Raw genomic sequence first — 18,630 nt, 5'->3', positions numbered from 1 at the left:
CTTTGCAGTTGGAGACAAGCTGCTACCACTGTGATAATTTTCATGACCACCTGGGTTGCTATGGTGAGACTGACTGGCAGTGTTCTGAACTGGAAATGATTGGCTCCCAGATGGAAATGGTGAAATCTCCTGGATTGCCTCTCTATGTTTATGTGGTAGTAGGCATCCTAAATATCTATAGAGCACAACCAATCATCCTTTCTCAGAAGAGGCAATATGGACTGTACTGTGACCATCCAGGACTATGTCTTACAAATTGATTGAGATGGCTAAAGTCCCCTGTCTTTTTGGAACAAAAAAGAATATGAAATAGACTCTGGATCCTAACTGATCTCAGGGAGACCTGCTGGATGACTCTTTTTCCTAGCACCTTGAGAACTTCTGTTGCTGCAGATTTCAACTGACTGGGTGAAACATCAGGAATCTTTTTCTTCTTCTTTGGAGGACAAGAAAAGGAAATTCAGGAGCGTTAGTAGGCTGGTAAAGGGACAGCAAAACCCCTAATTAATGTGGTCTGCCTCTGCCCCATGGCAATTTCCATTTGATTTGCCTCCCCCTCTGCCCCTATGGCAACTTCCATTTGAGTTGCCTCCCCCTCTGCCCCGGGGGCCTGTCTGCAGGAGTGTCCTGGTGATAACCCTGTGAGGTTTCTGAACCACATATTCTTATCACTCCTTTGGATCCTAGAAAAGGTCCTTTGAATGTTGGTTGAGTGGATTCCAATGGCAGACAGGTTTTTACAACCTTGTTCACTCCTAGAAAGTCTCTCTCTAACTTTTGGTCTCAAACGTGTGGAACCATCAAATGGGGCATTACTGAAGGAAATATTAAAGCCTTCCACAAAATCACACAGGCACATCCAAGCATGCAAACACATGGTTGTGCCTGTGCCTGTTGTCTTGGTTGTGCCATCAGCTGCTTAAGAAATAAGATGCATGGACACAACAGATATGGACTGCAGGGTAGATGATTGGGAGTGGACTGTTTTTTGAACATCCACTGGTAATTTACCTACAAAGGACTTGGTAAGCTACTTGATCAGATCCATCTGCCATAGGGGCAAGATAATTCAGCTAAGTGCGAAGGATGCAGAAGCATATGTCTGTTTCTCAAACCTGTCAATGCCCTTGACTCCTTGTTTGGGGGGGGGGGTGTAAACAGAAGAACTCTCCCCAGACAATTTATTTTTTGTGGCTGATATTACCTTGGAATCTACTTAATTTTTATCATCATCTGGGAGTTTCTGAGAACACAGACAGGCAAACCTCCTCAGTACCAGTGGCCATAGCAGTGGAAAAAGTTATCAACTGAGTGATACAAACACTGTAAACAATGAGTAGCGACTTGTACAACATAAGTAATTAAATTTAAAGCAGATTTTTCCTCAAAAGAAAAAACTACAGACAAAAACATTGCTCATACTCTCACAGATAGAACAAACTTTAACTTTTGAGCCTGACAATTCAAAACTCTGAAAATCAAAGTTGCAGAAGCATACACTTTTTCAAAAGTAAAAGACTGAAATTAACTAAATGTTTTGTAGCAGTAGGATTACCTAAAGCTATAGTTGCTGGTTCAGGTTTAGGAAGAGTGTAGACTGAGAAACTTTATACATCCTATCTATATTTTAGGGGCCGCTGGCTGACTATAAGGAAAATTGCAGACAGTGATGCACACATCCTCCAAAGCTGACAGAACTGGAGGAATGGGTGAAGGTTCTGGAAATTCCTGCTGTAACAACTAATAGTATTTTCTGAGAGACTGGGAAACCGCAGTGTTCTCTCATTGAAAACATTGGTACATTCTGGAAATAGTGTCAGAGAAGGAGACCCCCCCCCCCCACACACACACAGGTATATTCACACACTGAGCTCTCCTTTGAGTCTGAATCAGAAATCTGAAGAGAAAACCCTGTTTCTGTCCATTCAACTTCCTGTCCAGACTCAGAATACTGAATCTCTTCAGGAAAAGAGGTATCTCTCTTCCTTTTACCAGAAACTACTTTAAAAGAAGAATAAATAGCCTGAATTAAACCCTGAGCCAGACCGATTAAATTACTCCTGACTAAAGAAATATGAGGAGAAGTCGATACATTTTTGGAGTAGATACATGTTTAGGTTTTTATTTCTTTTTGATGGGAAAAATGGGGCTAACAGGGTTATTAATGGCAGCATTTTCCCCAGGGATGGGCACAACATTCAGACAAAACAGGGAAGTCTTTGTTGTTCCCTTTCCCAGGACCAATAACAGTGGCTCTCCCTTGTCCACTGAGGGCACCCCAATGCCTGCATTGGACTTGGCTAACCCTTGGTCTACAATGGCTGTAGGTGCTACACCACAGGGATCTGGGGTAAAAAATGAGGAGTGCTCCAAGGTGCAAATAATGACCACAGCAGTGTCACCCACCTGCAGCTGAGGCAAATTGCTAGCCTGCTGTGGAGGCAAATTGCTAGCCTGCTGTGGTGGCAAAGGTTGTTTGCTTAAACGTGTCCTTCTGGTGTTGGAATAAGGACCAATCATGGAACAGAATGTCTGCTCCATGGTCAAGCCAAGTGACATGGTGTAGGTGCCACCTTCCTGGTGAAAACGAGCAGCAAAAGCTGAACATTTTTAAAGTCTTTAAAAGTTACTTTTTTTACACACAAAAAAAAAAAAACAGTAAAAAACACTTTAAAACACTTTGCTGGCCCAAAAAAGTAAAATAAACACAATGTATCCACGGATAAAATGGTTTTCAATTAACTTTTAAATAACGGGATAAAAGAATACTCTCATTTAAAATTACAAAACAGTCTCATGACAGTTTGCTAAACACAAACTGCTAGCTTTAAAATAATTTTCCTGAACAAAAAAGTGTTATAAAATAAAAAAATTGTTTAAAATAGAAATGTTTTTTTTCCCCAAAGGGAACTTATCTGCCCTACAAAGGATCACCACAAAAACCTGAAAGAAGCATACTCTTCAGTGGCAGGAAAGCTCTGAAGGACTTGGCACCCAATCCTGTCTTTTTAGTGAGCTTGGGTTGAGTAGACTGACCATTTGGGAGTGTGAAAGGTGCCCTTCAGCTTTGGAAGCTGGCTGGCTGTTATATCCTACACAAGATATAGCCAAAGCTACTGCAGCAATGATCAATACGATGAACATCTAACATTCATGCACTGAGGCATTGTGAAGTCAGTGCACTAACAATAAAGTATTACTCAGAAATAAGGTTTTAGGAGACAGTAATGGGGAAAAATATCTCAACCTCTAATCTCTTGCACCAACATTTGTTCCCTCTTAGTCTTAACCAGATGTATCACCTTACTGGCTTTCTTGTTAACTAACACAGAGTTATTCCTGATCAAGTCTCTCCAAGAGTGCTTGAACTTAAAGGTATGCAGCCTTTCTTCACAATATCCTGGACCACGCAAACCTGTGTAACACACAAGTAAAGAACTGGGTTATATCTCTTGATGATTCCCCACCTGCTCTCTGTATCCATCTATGCAGTTTTATCACATCAAGGCAATCTCTGAATTAAATGAAAAATTAAACACTGGATACAGACGTACAGGGAAATCGGAGTCAAATCCTATTTATTAACTACAAAGTTTAATCCCTTTCATCCAATAATTTTAAGGACTTTATCATACATTTTGGACAGCAAACATCTTGGTTTTATGCAACTTCTGAATTTCCTCTATATTCATAAAATGTGTTCTAATAAAATCATCTGTCCTTACCTCTGGGTAGTTTTCCTCAAGCAGTAAAACATATTCCACTACTCTAACATCAGCAGCAGCTAGATAAGGCCAGACTATAGTTCCTATACCATATCACTGTCCACTGGATCCATATAAAATAAACAGTGTCTTGCTGGATATGTTATATGGTGCTCTGGGAATGCATTCTGATGTCTCTTTTCCTTGATAAGTTGAGACATAACATAATCTTCACAATCAGTTGCCAGATGATAGCCTATTAATGCCTACTACAGCAAACTCCCTCCCTCCATTACATTAGCAGTAATTTCTAAAGCGAACTTATTAGATACACTCATGAGCTTTTTAGAACTAAAACCAGGCAGTACCTCCAAATAGTCAGTTGTGATCAGTGTACTATCTGGAAAGCAAATGTAAAATAAAATAAAGCTCACTGCTGTCAACTTAGTCATACTTTTGGCCTTTGACAAGAAAAAAAAAGTTTCACAATGAAAGCCATAACAAACCTAGTAGTACTTATGTTGTATAGTCTCTTTGCCTTTTGATTTGCCAACCACTTCCCCGCATTTAGATGTAGTTTGTCATTTAAATAAAGAATGCACATCTTAGTGAAATCTATTCTGATAAATTCTCATTACGTATCTAGTCTAATATCTAAATGAATGAAAACTCTCATTTAATTAGAAAGAAGTTTTTCTTTAAATAGTGATTTCCTTGTGTAAAGAGAAACAGAATGGGTATCATGCTACATAAAAAATCATTTACAAAAACAGCAAAACAGATAGATTGTTGCACTCTCCCCGGCCACATGTTCCACTGCATAGGGACAGCTGCCAGTAAGTCAAGGAACAGAATGGAGTCATGCAGCTGCATAAGTACTGCTTAATGCATGATCTCTTCCTCTTCAGTGTCAACTATTTTATATTTATTTACTTTGATATTAGGAATCTCCAGTTACATTATACAAAAATGCATGTTTGCTTTGCAAAGTCCAACTGCAGTGCCAGTTCTAATGAAGTGCTAATTTATTTCAGTAATTATCATTCTCCAAGCTATCATCTATTTATTCTGTCTGATAAAGGGAGGAATTATCGCATTGTGTTCCACAACCTCTAAGACTTTGCCCTTCCCCAAAACATGCAGTGAACCATAAAGCTTTCTGGTCACTCTCCACTACTTCCATTCTGTTTAAAATCATGCCAGTCCTAGTGATTACAAATAACCCTTTAACTCTCAGTGACAGACTTGCAGTACAATAGCAGCTACATCCATATCTTTTCACTCACAGATTGCAATCACTCCAACACTTCCATCTACCTCCAACTCCTGCTGAAATTCTACGTTACACCATGTATTTGTATTGCCTACACTGCTGCTTTTTTAACCTACTGAACTTGCTCTCTAGACAATTATTCTTAAATTATATAAGATCTCTTAGTAAATTCTGCTAATGGTTTGTACATTAACAAATTTACTACATTTTATACCATTTAACAGATTTTCTTTCTCTTAAAGAATTTAATAGCGATTTAATAACAAAAGCCTTTCTGAAAGCTGAAAATACAGCTTTCTAAAAATGACAACCATAAATATGCATAAAAGGGATAAAATTGCGATTTTAACTACTGTGTAACTTAAAAGACAAATAAAGTAAAATATTCTTACTTCTTCGTTAGGGTCATAGTGAGTAGAATAAAGATTACGAGAAGCAATGAACCAACAGCTTGCATTGTGTGATGATCGCTGAAAATAAAAAAAAAATGCTTAACAAGTACAAATACATACATTTCTGTTCTGTAACTTCAAAAGAGAGAGAAGGACTAAATACAAAACTCTAGCTACCACATAAAATCCCTTCTTGCTACATTCACAGAATTAAGTTTTTCTGATGCTTTCTTTAATGCAGTTACACACATGGAAATTATTATTAGAATTTCTGGAAATATTCAGGTCAACAGCAAGATGTCTAGTACACTGTATTACTTACAAGCAACCTTTCAAAGAGACATTAGTGAACCACTAGCCCCAGACTGCTACATAAAGACAATACCCAATCAATGCTCTAACAATAGGTGCGTAACAAGCTTTATTAAAAAAAGTGAGGGACAATTTAATTTCAAGTCTATCCTAGACAAAGTGTTTCTTATGTACAATTTACAATGGTTTTAAAGGGGAAATGTTGAGCACTACAGATATAAAACTAAGACTGATGAGATTATTTTTCAATTGCAGCACAACGTCTTTTATAGTATACAGTGCGTTTTTTAACACTGTACTAAGTAAGAATAAACTCTCAGTCCAAACTGAATCCTTATACATTCAAAATAAACATATTCAGAAATTACCTGAGCTGAGTACTGTAATCAATGTACTACAACTATGACCTCATGTAATCATAACAAAGCAAAATAACACACAATTATAAGACTTTTATATGCTGTGCTTGGAACCACACAGCTGGACTGCTTATTCTGTGAAGAGATAATGAACCGGCTACATTGTTGCTAATAGTTGACTAGACATAGCTGTGCTCACTTAAATGGAATCATGAAGTTGCATTATTTTCCATCTTAATTCTATATGGCAGTGCCACCCTTCTCATTTTCTGAATGTAATAATCATGTAGGACACTCAAGTGATTCCAAGACACACAAGCAGAGAAAATTTCCTAAGGCTATATATACTGGGCACAGCCTTGTATGCCTTCATGCAAAACTGTCTAAAAAAAACTGTACGACATGGTCAATCTTCTCTGGACAACAATACCAGTATACATATCATGCAGTCATTTTATCACTAATAACATACTACCCTTCATTGTTTTTGCCATGAAGGAAGCTTTAACCTTTAATTAGATCTGTCCATAGTGCCCTGCATAGCTCTACCTTTAAGGAGATAGTTTATCAAAGTGATGCCAATGCATGTGCTTACATTTCTTTGAACAGAAAAAAAAATCAAAACTTTAAAGATGTATTTGACAAAATAAATGTAATGTAAGCAGATCATTCATTCTGAAGTGTTAAATATGCATAAATGCATTCAATGTATTTTACATTCTCTCTCTTACAATGTTATATGACTTAACATGTGTCACAAATTTCTGAAATAAATCCATTATATAACTAGTCTGAAACTACCATCCCAGGTTCAGATGTGGCAGGATGGGAAAACAAACTTTGGTTGGAATCAATATTTGACTTGCCACAGTGGAGATTACAGCAATGTTCTTCTTTCGGCTTTTCCTAGTTAGGGGTCGTCACAGCGGAACTTCAGTCCACTAATGATTGGCAGTAGATTTTTACAGTGTCGAGGTGCCAGCTCAATGCCCAACCTTCAACGAAGGCACTCTCATTTACGCATGTCTTTCGAACGCCACTCGACCGCGGGGAGGACATGTGCTCATTGAAGTGAAGCTGAAATGATGAAATCCATAGCATAACTGAGCTAACTATACTATACAATGACAAAAATAATGCAAACGGGCACATTTTGTACATTTAAAAAAGTATATAAATCTGGAGAAACTAAGTACTATTTGTTGCTTATTGTCACTTAGCATTTTCATGCTATATCCCCTGTCTAGACAGTTAGACATTTTCATTTTATTACTACATCAGGTAGTATTTATCAACTTATTTTGTTCTCCTCACATCATGATGTTAATGACCACAGTGGGCATTGGTTTGACCTGTGCAGCCAATACTGTATTTATATGTGGATGCTGCTACTGTACTCAAAGAAAAGACAAATTGTTATAATGAAAACACCATACCACCTTACCTCCTTTCTAAAGGATAGAGAAACATACCTTGATTAACTTCAGAGTCAGAATGTTTTATTATCTTCTTCTCCTTATAAAGAGAATACTACAGCATTTGGTTTGCTGGTTAGTTTCCCAGATACGCTACGTTCTGTACATATCTAGCACATATTCGTCACAACCTCAAACATTTCCATTCCTAGCACAGCACAAAAATATGCCAGTTGCTGAACTGTTAATACCCAAATTGCCCACGAATCTTCAACAATGGACTGGTAATCAATCCAGGAATAATTCTGTCACATAAGCCCACTGCCTGCCAGGATAAGTCCTGGCTTCGACAAGCCTGAATAAGTTACATCAAGCACTAAATAATGAAAGAATTAATAATTGCTTTTACTGTAAACTCAGAGAGTCCTGCAAGGTCATTTTGCTACTGGCACAGTTCTTAAAATCCAGTGACTTCTGTGAAATTGAGAGGAAGCTGCCTACACGTCAACTAATGCAGTGCTACTAATGTGAAGTTACTCTTTTCATGACAGCTGGGTGTGCCACAAACTTTTTCAGTAAAGTTTATTTAACCAGAAAAGAAAGTAAGGTTTGACCAATAAACGAAGAAACATTTGTTCCAAAACACGATGTACTGAGCTCACTGTAACCCTACAGGGTTCATGTACAGCCTTTTTCTTTCTTTTTCAACATTAACACCTGAATATGGATACAGTATAGCTATTTAATGGCTGCTTTACTGAAACCTGTTAAACAATAGCCAGACAATCAAATGGAATGTTCAGACGTCACTTAAGGGGAGGTTTCTTGCACTTTACTTTAATAACTAACTCAAGGGACACACACCCTAAGAAAATGTTATAATCAAGTCCACAAGCTTTGTTTGACCATCTGCTTCCAGTCAAACAGCTGCAGTAAAGCTGCCAACAAAATTACTATATTCTGTGGAAAAACATTACATTTGGATCAAATTTTGGTGTTTAGTGCTCTGGGCCTTGTCTGAATGGTTAAACGCTTGGATTTCTTTCCAGCTCTCTAAACATTCTGCACGAATATTCTAAAAGCACAGTAGCTCAGTGGTAAAACTTCTGCCTCAAGCTCCAGTGTCTGGGGGTTCAATCCTAACTTTCTAATATTTGTGTGAAGTTTTCTATGTTCTAACCATTTCTGGTGTATTTACTCTGAATGCTGCAATTTCCTCTCACCTATCAAAAACATGCTGATTATACTATATATACTAAAACTGTCTAAAAATATACATATATGTGGAGATGTTCCAGGCATTTGAAGATGGTGTCATGGCTAAAAAGGGTCCAAGAAGGGCCAGTTCACTCACCCTGCTTGAAAAGATATAACATCTTATTAAGCTTCATTACTTTTCAGTGTTGAAACCTGGGAAGCATAAACCAACCCTACTTCCTGCACATTAGATCCTGAAGCAAAATCTGGCCTTTTCTTTTAGATTGAATAGAAGACTTGGAATGTAATGAGTGAAAGCTTTAAATAAGCACTTGACAAAAGAAAACCATTCTTCTTTTACACGCTTAGCTGAAGTAGTGGAAAGAGAGGACACACGCTTAACTTTATGCAACAGAGTGGCAAGGCTAATAGAGTTAACAAAGAATGAGTTGCAACAGCATCATCATACACCCATTCAGTATAAGTAAGGAGGTGAAAGGTAGCAACATTCATTACAATAAGGTAAAAAGAACAATTACCAAATTTCTATGAACAGGAGTATCATTGAGGATACCTCAAGGAGTTGTTGTTGTGACACACAAATCAAGGTAGCTTAGTTTCACCAGATATTTATAAGTATATAACTACCAATACAATTATTAATATTTGCTATATTCAACATATTAAAACAATGAGTAAAAAGGCCGCACAGGAAAACCAAATGGTTAAAAAAACACATAAAGAAAAATCTAGCAAAGCTAGACTTTCCACTGTGTGATACCTTAAACCTCTTGTATCAGAGGCAACATGGGATATAAGGATATCAGGTGTTTCAGCTAAATGGCAATTCTGAATGTCCAAGACTTTTTCTTTTACTTTTATTTTTAAGTCCATTTACGGACAATTTTAGGCCAATAAAGCCAAACCCCTCTAGCTGTGAACATGCATGTGTCTGCCTTCTTGGATATCAGTTGGGTACGACAACCCTGTGTTTCCAAAAGTCAAACATTCCTCTTATGCTATGACGATGATGCTGTAAGAAGGCAGAAACATACATGCCCACAGCTAGAGAGGGGTTTGGCTTTATTGGCCTGAAATTGCCCATAAATAGACTTAAAAATAAAAGTAAAAGAAAAAGTCATGGACATTCAGAATTGCCATTTAGCTGAAACTCCTGATATCCTTAAAGGGTTATTTGCATATATTCCATGATGGCTCTGATACAAGAAATTTAAGGTATCACACAGTGGAAAGTCTAGCTTTGCCAGATTTTTCTTTTTGTATATTCAACATACTGGGAAAATATTTATAAAATTATTAATCACTTAATACATTTATCTAAGAGATGTTCAATAGATGTTTGATATGAATGACACACGATCAAGTAAAAACAACATCATTCATTGGTTATCTTAGACCTTATGCATCTAGTGTGTCACACATTTGTAAGTGTGTCAAAACTCCTTGGAAACCACATACATCAAATAAGTTTATCCTTCAGTGCAGTATTATATAGGTAGTATTACTTCCATTTCTCAGGGAGATTGTAACAGAAGGTCTACTGCTTTTTGAATGACCAATATAAAGCAGCTTTCTCTGTTTTTTTTAACAAAGCCTGCCTTTCTACAGTACATAAGCTGATGATTATCACAGCAAAAATATGGTGTTTTCTGGAAAAAGAAATCGGATATGAATATACTAACTCACTTTTAACACTAATTTTTGGTTAAAAACTGTTGCATACCGCTTACTCAGAGGTGATCTCTGCCTGACACACAAGGCCAAGTCCAACCCAGAATTGATGGATATGCTCCACCTAAAAAAAAACAAATCCCCGAGAGCCACATGCTCTAGGGATCTAAACCTCACCACAACGATAAATCGGAGGGATAGATTCCTGTCCCAGAGACTCCCCATGCTTTGGAACAGGATTCCAATCTACATTAGGCAGAGCCCCTCACTAACACTCTTCAAGAGAAACCTTGACGAGTAGATGGGAAACAGAAAATTTACCCAAGGGATCACTATAGTGGCTCTGCTGGACAGAGACACTGGGAACTAATGGCACTGCTGGACAGAGGCACAGGGAACTAATCTAAGGGGGTGGCAAAAGCCAACACATTCTGGCTAGGCTTACAGATGCCCTCGGGCAGATAGCCTAGTACTTACCTATGAATCCATAAAAAATCATGAAAGCAGCTACAGCAAGGTATAAATCAATAGATCTATACAATACAAGTGTTTTTTGGTTTACATTATACCCAGAATAGTAGCACTGTATGAAAAACGCCAAGCGGCAAGGAAATCCATAAAGCCAACGTAAAATAAACAAATCCCAAAGTGTAGCAGAAGACAAGGAAACCATGTCTGATGAAGCAGTGTTGAACACTGTAAAAGCGCTTATTTTTTTTTACAGTAAATCCATTGGTTTTATCCTCATAATTCTTTGGAGTTTCCTTGCCTTCTGCTACACTTTGGGATTTGTTTATTTTACGTATACCCAGAAAGTACAGTTTTGTACCTACCATAAATGTAGATGTCCGAACAGGATAGCATCTGCAGTCATAACAAATGGGTTGTCCTGTCGTCAGGCAGCCCTTCGGTCGGCCGGATTGTCCGGCTTCGGCTGATGTCGCACTTCACCCGACGTCATCTCTGCTGGTCTTCGGGTATAAAGGCATCAGCCGACGCCATTTTCCTCAGTGTTTCTTGCCCCAGATGCCAGTTGCCCTCTTGATAAGCTAAATTTTGGATAAATGCCAATGTTTCCAAAAAAGTAGAAGGCAAACACAAAAAATAACAATGTATGTACATATATACAAACAAATACACCATAAGAGACTCCCCCCCAGCTAGCTATTAGGAGGGTAAATACCCTAGGAGTACCACAGAGGGGAAGGAGGTTGGGTAATCCTGACTGCAGATGCTATCCTGTTCGGACATCTACATTTATGGTAGGTACAAAACTGTACTATGTCCTTCAAGGATGCATCTGCAGTCATAACAAATTGGTAGAATACCATAGCCAAACTAGGGGAGGAGGAAAAAGAATTATGGTGTAGTTAGGATCCCTTGCAGTACAGCAGTGGCAAACCCTGCTCGGGATCTAGAGTTATAGAGGTAAATTATAATGCTTGGCAAATGTATGCACGGAGGTCCAAGTAGCCGCCTCAATAATGTCCTTGGTTGCCACTCCTCGTAAGAAAGCTGTGGTAGTGGCTGTAGCCCTTGTAGAATGAGGTCTTATGCTCTGTGGAATTGGGTTTCCGTGGTAGGAGTAACAGAATCTTATGCAATTTCCTATCCATTTGGAGATTGTCTGTTTGGAAATTGCTTTTCCTTCCCTTCCTGTTGCATAGGCTACTAAAAGCTGGTCAGTTTTTCTGTCACCTTTCGTTCTGTCCAGGTAGTAGCGTAACTGTCTATGTACATCCAAGGTATGCAGCAGTCTTTCCCCCCTGTTCTGTGGATTGGGAAAGAAGGTAGGTAGGTGGATTGCCTGGTTTAAAGACACTCTGGATACCACCTTAGGCATAAATGTAGGATTAGTTCTCATGGACACCCTATCTTGATGGAAGATTAGGAAGGGTTGTACTGCCATTAAGGCCTGTAGTTCAAACCCTCCTTGCTGAAGTAATTGCCAGTAGGAAAGCAGTTTTCCATGATAGGTGTTGAAGATCTGCTGTTGCTGCTGGTTCAAATGGAGGGAGTGTCAATTTTTCTAGCACAAAGTTCAAGTCCCATGCTGGTAATGGTGGTTTCCTAGGAGGTTTTACATTCTTGATCCCTCTGAGGAACTGCCTGAGTAGAGGATGCGAAAAGACAGGTGGATCAAGCTGTATTCTGCTGAAATAGCTGATGCATGTATCTTGATGGAGGAATAGGACAGGCCTGTATGTAGAAGCTCTGCCAAGTACTCCAGGATGTTAGCAATATCTATGTTCGAAACATCTTTTCCTCTTTCAGTACTCCAAATGACAAATCTTTTCCATTTTCCTGCATAGTTCCTTCTTGTTGAAGGTCTGCGGGCTTCAAGGATAATGTCTTTAACCCTTTGGGATAGGTCTGGGTTAGTTGCTGCTATGTGATGTTCCAGGCAGTCAGTTGCAAGGTTTTTAGGTTTGGGTGCATGATGTTGTAGTTGTTCTGAGTTAACATCAAAGGCATCAGGGGTATTGACCACATTCTCCCCTGAGACATGCTCCTCAGCAATGGATACCAGTGTTGTCTTGGCCAATTCAGAGCTATCAGGATTATCCTTGGGAGTTCCTCTTTGATTTTCAGTAGTACCTTGTGCATCAAAGGAAGAGGTGGAAATGCATATGCTGTCAGGCCTTTCCAACTGAAGGATAGAGAGTCCACCTTCCATGCAAGTGGGTGGTATGTCCTTATGCAGAATTTTTTGAGCTGGTGATTGAGTGGGGATGCGAATAGGTCTATTTGTGGCATTCCCCATTTCTTTGTGATGGCCTTGAAGATGTCCGGTGTAGCATCCATTCGTGAGCATCCGAGGTGGTTCTGCTTAACATGTCTGCTAGGGTGTTTTCTTTTCCGGCACAAATACTGCCTGTAACTGGATGTTGTAGCTCAGAGCCATATTCCAAAGGTCCAGAGTCATTCTGCATAGGGGTATGAATGAGTGCCTCCCTGTTTGTTGATGTACCACATGACTGTGGTGTTGTCTGTCCTTATCATTAAATGGCCTTCTTTGAGGAATGGTCTGAATTTCTGGATTGCTAGTTTTACTGCCAGCATTTCTTTTTGGTTTATGTGCAGGTGCAGCTGGTCTGGAGTCCACAATCCTTGTATGCATTTGTCCAACATGTGCGCCCCCCAGCCTAGGTCTGAGGCGTCCGTTGTGATGGTTTGGCTTGCTTGAAAGTTGTGGAAGGGCAAGCCTGGGTTTGACTGGCATGCTTGAGCCCACCATAGGAACTCCTGTTTCAGGCATGGGATTAGTGGGATTTCGGTTTCTAAGCTGTGCCTGTGTTGAGACCATAAATTCCTTTGCCCTGTTCTGTTATTGGTACTCTTTCCACAGCTCTTATCTTTATTAATTGCGCTATCTGCTTTAGAGCTTCTGTTTTTTGATTTGGAGGTAGGTTTGGCATTCCTCTTTTTACTGGTAAGGTGTGGAAGTGGAACCTGTAACCTTGGTCTATGGTTTGCAAAATCCACTTGTCTTTTGTGATATAGTGCCAATTTTTCAAAAATAAGGCTAACTTTCCGCCTAAAGGTGCTGTTATTTGCTTCCTGGTAGGCGGTGTCAGAGCCAAGTCACTGTGATTGTCCTGTTGCAGTGGCAGTGGTTGTGTCTGTGCCTCGGTTATTGCCTTGCCACTGTCGTCCTCTGTAGGCACCTCCTCTGGATTGATTTCTGCCTCTAGAGCATCTATTCCTGCCGCTTTGAGATTTTGAGGAGTCTGGAAAGGACCAATTTTTGGCAGGCCAGTTCCTGCTAAACCTTGGGGGCTGAACCTGTAAGAAATCCTTAACTGTTTGTACAGATTTTGCCTTCTCTTCCATTTTCTTCATTACTTGCTGAGCAGGTGTACCAAATAGACTGGCTTTATCCATAGGAGCATCTAACAGCTTTGCTTTAACATGATCCGGCAAGACCTGTTCTTTCAACCATGCATGCCTTCTTATCACTGTGCCAGTCATGGCTGATCTAAATGAAGCCTCCAGTGCATCATAGCCACATTTTAAAGAATGGTTACTAACCTGCTGAATGTTATTCACCATTTCTAAAACATATTTCTTATCTAAGGAATCATCAGTGGACAGCTTCTTAGTTAACTGATCAAGCATAAACTCTTGGTATTGGATCATATGAAACTGACAGTTTAAAGCTCTAGCTGAGAAAGTAGCAGAGGTGTACACGTTTTTTCCCCATCTCTCTAAGGACCTGGATTCCCTTTCAGAAGGAATAGGGTTTTTGCTGAGGTCGAGGCTACTGCCTTAGGCCCCTGGGATATAGTCTCAGGATCTGCAAGTGGGGCCTTGTATAGGTGGTGATGAGTGTCTGGCACCCTGTAAAATCTATCTGGTTTGGCAGGGGCTGGAGGTAAAGTATCAGGAGCAGTGCAAACATCATTAAATGCATCATCCACAACAGGCAGTACTGGAGGTATAGCTAAGGGCCTATGTTGTGGTAAGTGCAGAAATGTCCTAAGCCTTTTTCTTGAATCTGAGAAATCTTGTCCCTGCCATTGGAATTGTTCTCTCATGGCATGTAAGGTTTCCCCAAAAGAAACTTCCTCTGGTGGAGAGGCAGATGGAATGGATTCTTCAGCATCGGAATCTTCATAAGTAGAAAAAGGAGCCTCTGGCTGATCTGTAATGTCTGAGTCATCCGAAGAATCATCAGAGGACACTGGCTCGGGGGGCTCTGCTCTAGGTCTCTTTTCTGGGGGCTGAGAGGCCCTGTCTGGGTGAGATTGGGATCCCCTAATTAAGGATATTAAATCCTCTGCCAGAGTAAGCATTTGTGAACTAGAAGTGGGCCTGTGTGAGGGGGGCTTAACAGGCACTGATTTAACAGTTTTGGCTGCTTTAGCCCTGGCAAAGGCCTTAATAGACATGGCTGCAGGAGGCCTAGCAGCACCACGTGCTGGGGTAGAGACATCCAAAGGAATGGTGTCTGATAAATCACTAGGAAACCCAGTAGTAGGCAAAACCTCTGAGGCCGATTCAACTAAGGTAGCAGGAGCCTCAGTAGTAGTCGTGGATTCGGCTGAAGATTGACCGGGTTTCGGCCGAAACCGAGACACTCGCGGCTTGCTTAACCGTGGTTTCGGCCGAAACCGCGGACCGCGAGTGTCGGTCTTTTTCTTTGCGTTTTTTAACAATTTGGGTAGTCGGAGGATCCGACGGCATAATGTACGCAAAATCTGAGCCGAAAAACTGTTCAGCAAACTCCGACCGACGCCTAAGCGTTCGTCGGTTGAAGGAAGCACAGGCCGAACAAGCTGCTACGTTGTGGTCTGGGCCTAAGCAAGGCAGGCAGTAAGAGTGGAAATCTTTATGAGGTATTTGTTTCCCACAAGTTAAACAGTTATTGACTTTTTCTGACATCGGCTGAGGCAAGAAAGAGTCCCCAACGGGGTACTTAGCTTTTTAGAAGTTTTCGAAGTAGTATTCGGTAGTAGTAATCTCTGGATCTGACCGACCGGCACTTGCGAACAGCTTCTGCTTCGGGTGCCGCGCGGCAAGAAAGACTGAGGAAAATGGCGTCGGCTGATGCCTTTATACCCGAAGACCAGCAGAGATGACGTCGGGTGAAGTGCGACATCAGCCGAAGCCGGACCCAGACTTTGGAATCCGGCCGACCGAAGGGCTGCCTGATGACAGGACAACCCATTTGTTATGACTGCAGATGCATCCTTGAAGGACATCAGGTTATATCACGTCTACAAATAGCTACTTTTGCCACTGTAAAGCCTTACAGCAAATCTTTATTGCCACTGTATAGCCCCCAAGGCTGGTGGTCCTTTCCTTAAGTATATGAATGTTGGGTGAACACACATGGCTGTTACTAAAGCTTTACCTAAGAGGGCTATATCTTTATCACCTTTGTTATTCCTACTATATAAGACAGAGCTCATCCAAATAAGGTTCTCATAGAAATCATTTTAACAATCATGGTCACCAAAAGACTCATATTTGATAAATTTGAAAGCCACACCTATACCTATATTATCAAGGACAGAAAAGGGTTAATTGCATATGAACTATGTGTATTCCAACAGATTATCTGAATAAGTATTAATGTTTTGTCATTTTTTGCTTTTTACTGTTCTGTTTTGTTAGATGATTTGTGTAGCTTATTTCTGTGAATTCTTCGGTTTCTGTTTCATTCTTTCCAACATCTTTAGTTTCCTTCTTTGCTATCGCTGTGTTTGTGATATGTTTCACACTATACTGTTATTCTGTATGGTTTTAACTGAAATAAAAAGTAACAAGAAGGAGGGTGTAAATATTAATATGAGTTTGTACTGTGTCATGATACACTGATGAAAAGAAACAAATAATTATTTTAATTTCAAATTACATTCTGTGTCCTGACAAAATCATGGTTAAGCAGCTATAGTATAACTGGAAAAACATCCACCAGCTGATATGTTTAACAAAACTATACGCCAGCATGGACAGGTCTAGTTTTGACTGGATACAAACTCTAAAGCTCCTCAAAACACCAAGTTATATAACTGAAACTAATAGGGATGTGTACAAAAATTGAGGAAAACACACTGATAAATACACTAAGGTCAAGAGTTCTACACTAAACTGAAAATCAAGATCTAAAATTACAGACACTGAGCCAATCCTTGAAGAAAACGATCTCTGGGGGGATGAGCTTGATGGTTGAAGCCATAGGAGTATAAGCCCATATCAACCCAACAATGTTATTGGAACCAAACTACAACAGTGAAAAATCCATGCCAGTTTGCATCTGCACTGCTCTTGTTGGTACCAAACCAAGAGGGTCAAGGGTGGTGTCAGGTCTGTATCTGTACTGACATTATTGGTGTTGAGCCACATGGGTCAAGGTTAGTGCCACATCTGCACATGTATCCATGTCATCTGTACAGAACCACAGCAGACGAGATCTGTGCTGAGCATGTGTTTGCATCAATGCTATGGACGCCAAATCATGAGACTCAAGGTTGATGCTAAGTCTACATTGACACTGACAACCTATAATGTTATCAGCTTTACAATGCATGAGTCAAGGTTAGTGCCGAGAAAAAGAATAAAAAATTAGCAGGAAAGAGAATCCTGGGCCAGAAAGGACTGTCTGGGTTGAGAAGTACTCCAGACAAACAGTTCAGGGTCATAAGACAGGTCAAGATTTAACAGAATTTCATTCACTGCTCAGAAACTGATCATTCCAGAGGTCAATTTTTCAACTAGGGTTTACAGTAACAGAGATCTATTCCATCCAGCTAGATAAGGGCCAACGCAAGACTGAGGTCAACATTCAACTCAGCTTGATGCCTTATCAGCAACTGACCCTCCCTGCAGCTTGCCATTCAACCCCAAACTGAGGTGGATGTTGAGGAGAAGAGTGGACTTGAACAAAACAACTTCAAGGAAGTAAACTGTTGAAGGTAAAGAGCTCAAAGTCCAGGAGCCAGGTAAAAATGACAACGACAAATGACACAAAAGCCAGGCTGGTAAGAGGACCAAAGTGCAAATCTTGTTTAACTGTCATAAAAATAATGCATCTTTCACGGTTTCAAATACCACGTCTTGCTCAAAAATAATATATATTTTTTGTTATTTGGAAATCCCATCTACAAAGGCTAACTCAATGGAATATCAGAAACACCACAGCAGAGCAATATACTAGAAAAGAGACAGTTGCATGCATCATGATAAGCAAAATACATTTAAAGTCCAAAAAAAGTAGATGGGCCAGATTCAATAAAACCTACACCAAGTGTACACGATATGTATTCAAGAATATTCTTATAACATTTTTTTGTTCTTTCTAGTCACTCAGAAAAATTACACTAAGTGTACATGTAGTCTACACTTTGTGGTAACCTTCATGAATCCCTGTCAATATTTAAAGCTGCAAGAATATCAGTAGGAAGTAGGTGTGAGTTATGTCTATGTTGAATATTCATTCAGAATGGTGTACACTTACTGTAGGCTTTACTGAATCCTAGGCGATGTCTGTTTTCAATTATCTTGACTCAACAGTTCTACCTACAGAATTAATAGTAACTACACAGCAAGAATCTAATATAATGAAAAAGGTGAATATCAAAGGAGGGGAAGCAGTCAAGTTAAACTTTCAAATACTTACCAAAAAACTAAAGGATATAGAGTCAAAAGTTACCAGGAGAAGAGATAAAGAAAAAAAAAAAGAAAGAGAAAAATAGGCTCCCTGGTGAAATGCTGGGAATTGCAATGCTATGTCCTGAAACATTAACAAAAAAAAATGCAAATAAACATCACTCTTCTTCT

The 18,630-nt window shown here is 39.7% G+C and overlaps 1 protein-coding gene across 1 annotated transcript in view; it reads right to left on the bottom strand.

Annotated features, from left to right (window-relative positions):
- Positions 1-18,630, bottom strand: part of PCCA (propionyl-CoA carboxylase subunit alpha) — a 4,227,722-nt gene that overhangs the window by 3,927,293 nt on the left and 281,799 nt on the right. Inside the window, exon 2 of the mRNA XM_044071233.1 lies at positions 5,370-5,447. Within this exon, the coding sequence (XP_043927168.1) occupies positions 5,370-5,447 (78 nt within the window). The remainder of the gene's footprint in view (positions 1-5,369; positions 5,448-18,630) is intronic.

This window comes from Protopterus annectens, chromosome 5.part0, assembly GCF_019279795.1.
Source record: "Protopterus annectens isolate FY-2018-M chromosome 5.part0, PAN1.0, whole genome shotgun sequence".
NCBI lineage: Eukaryota > Metazoa > Chordata > Ceratodontiformes > Protopteridae > Protopterus > Protopterus annectens.
This window is presented reverse-complemented; position numbering and strand designations above follow the sequence as displayed.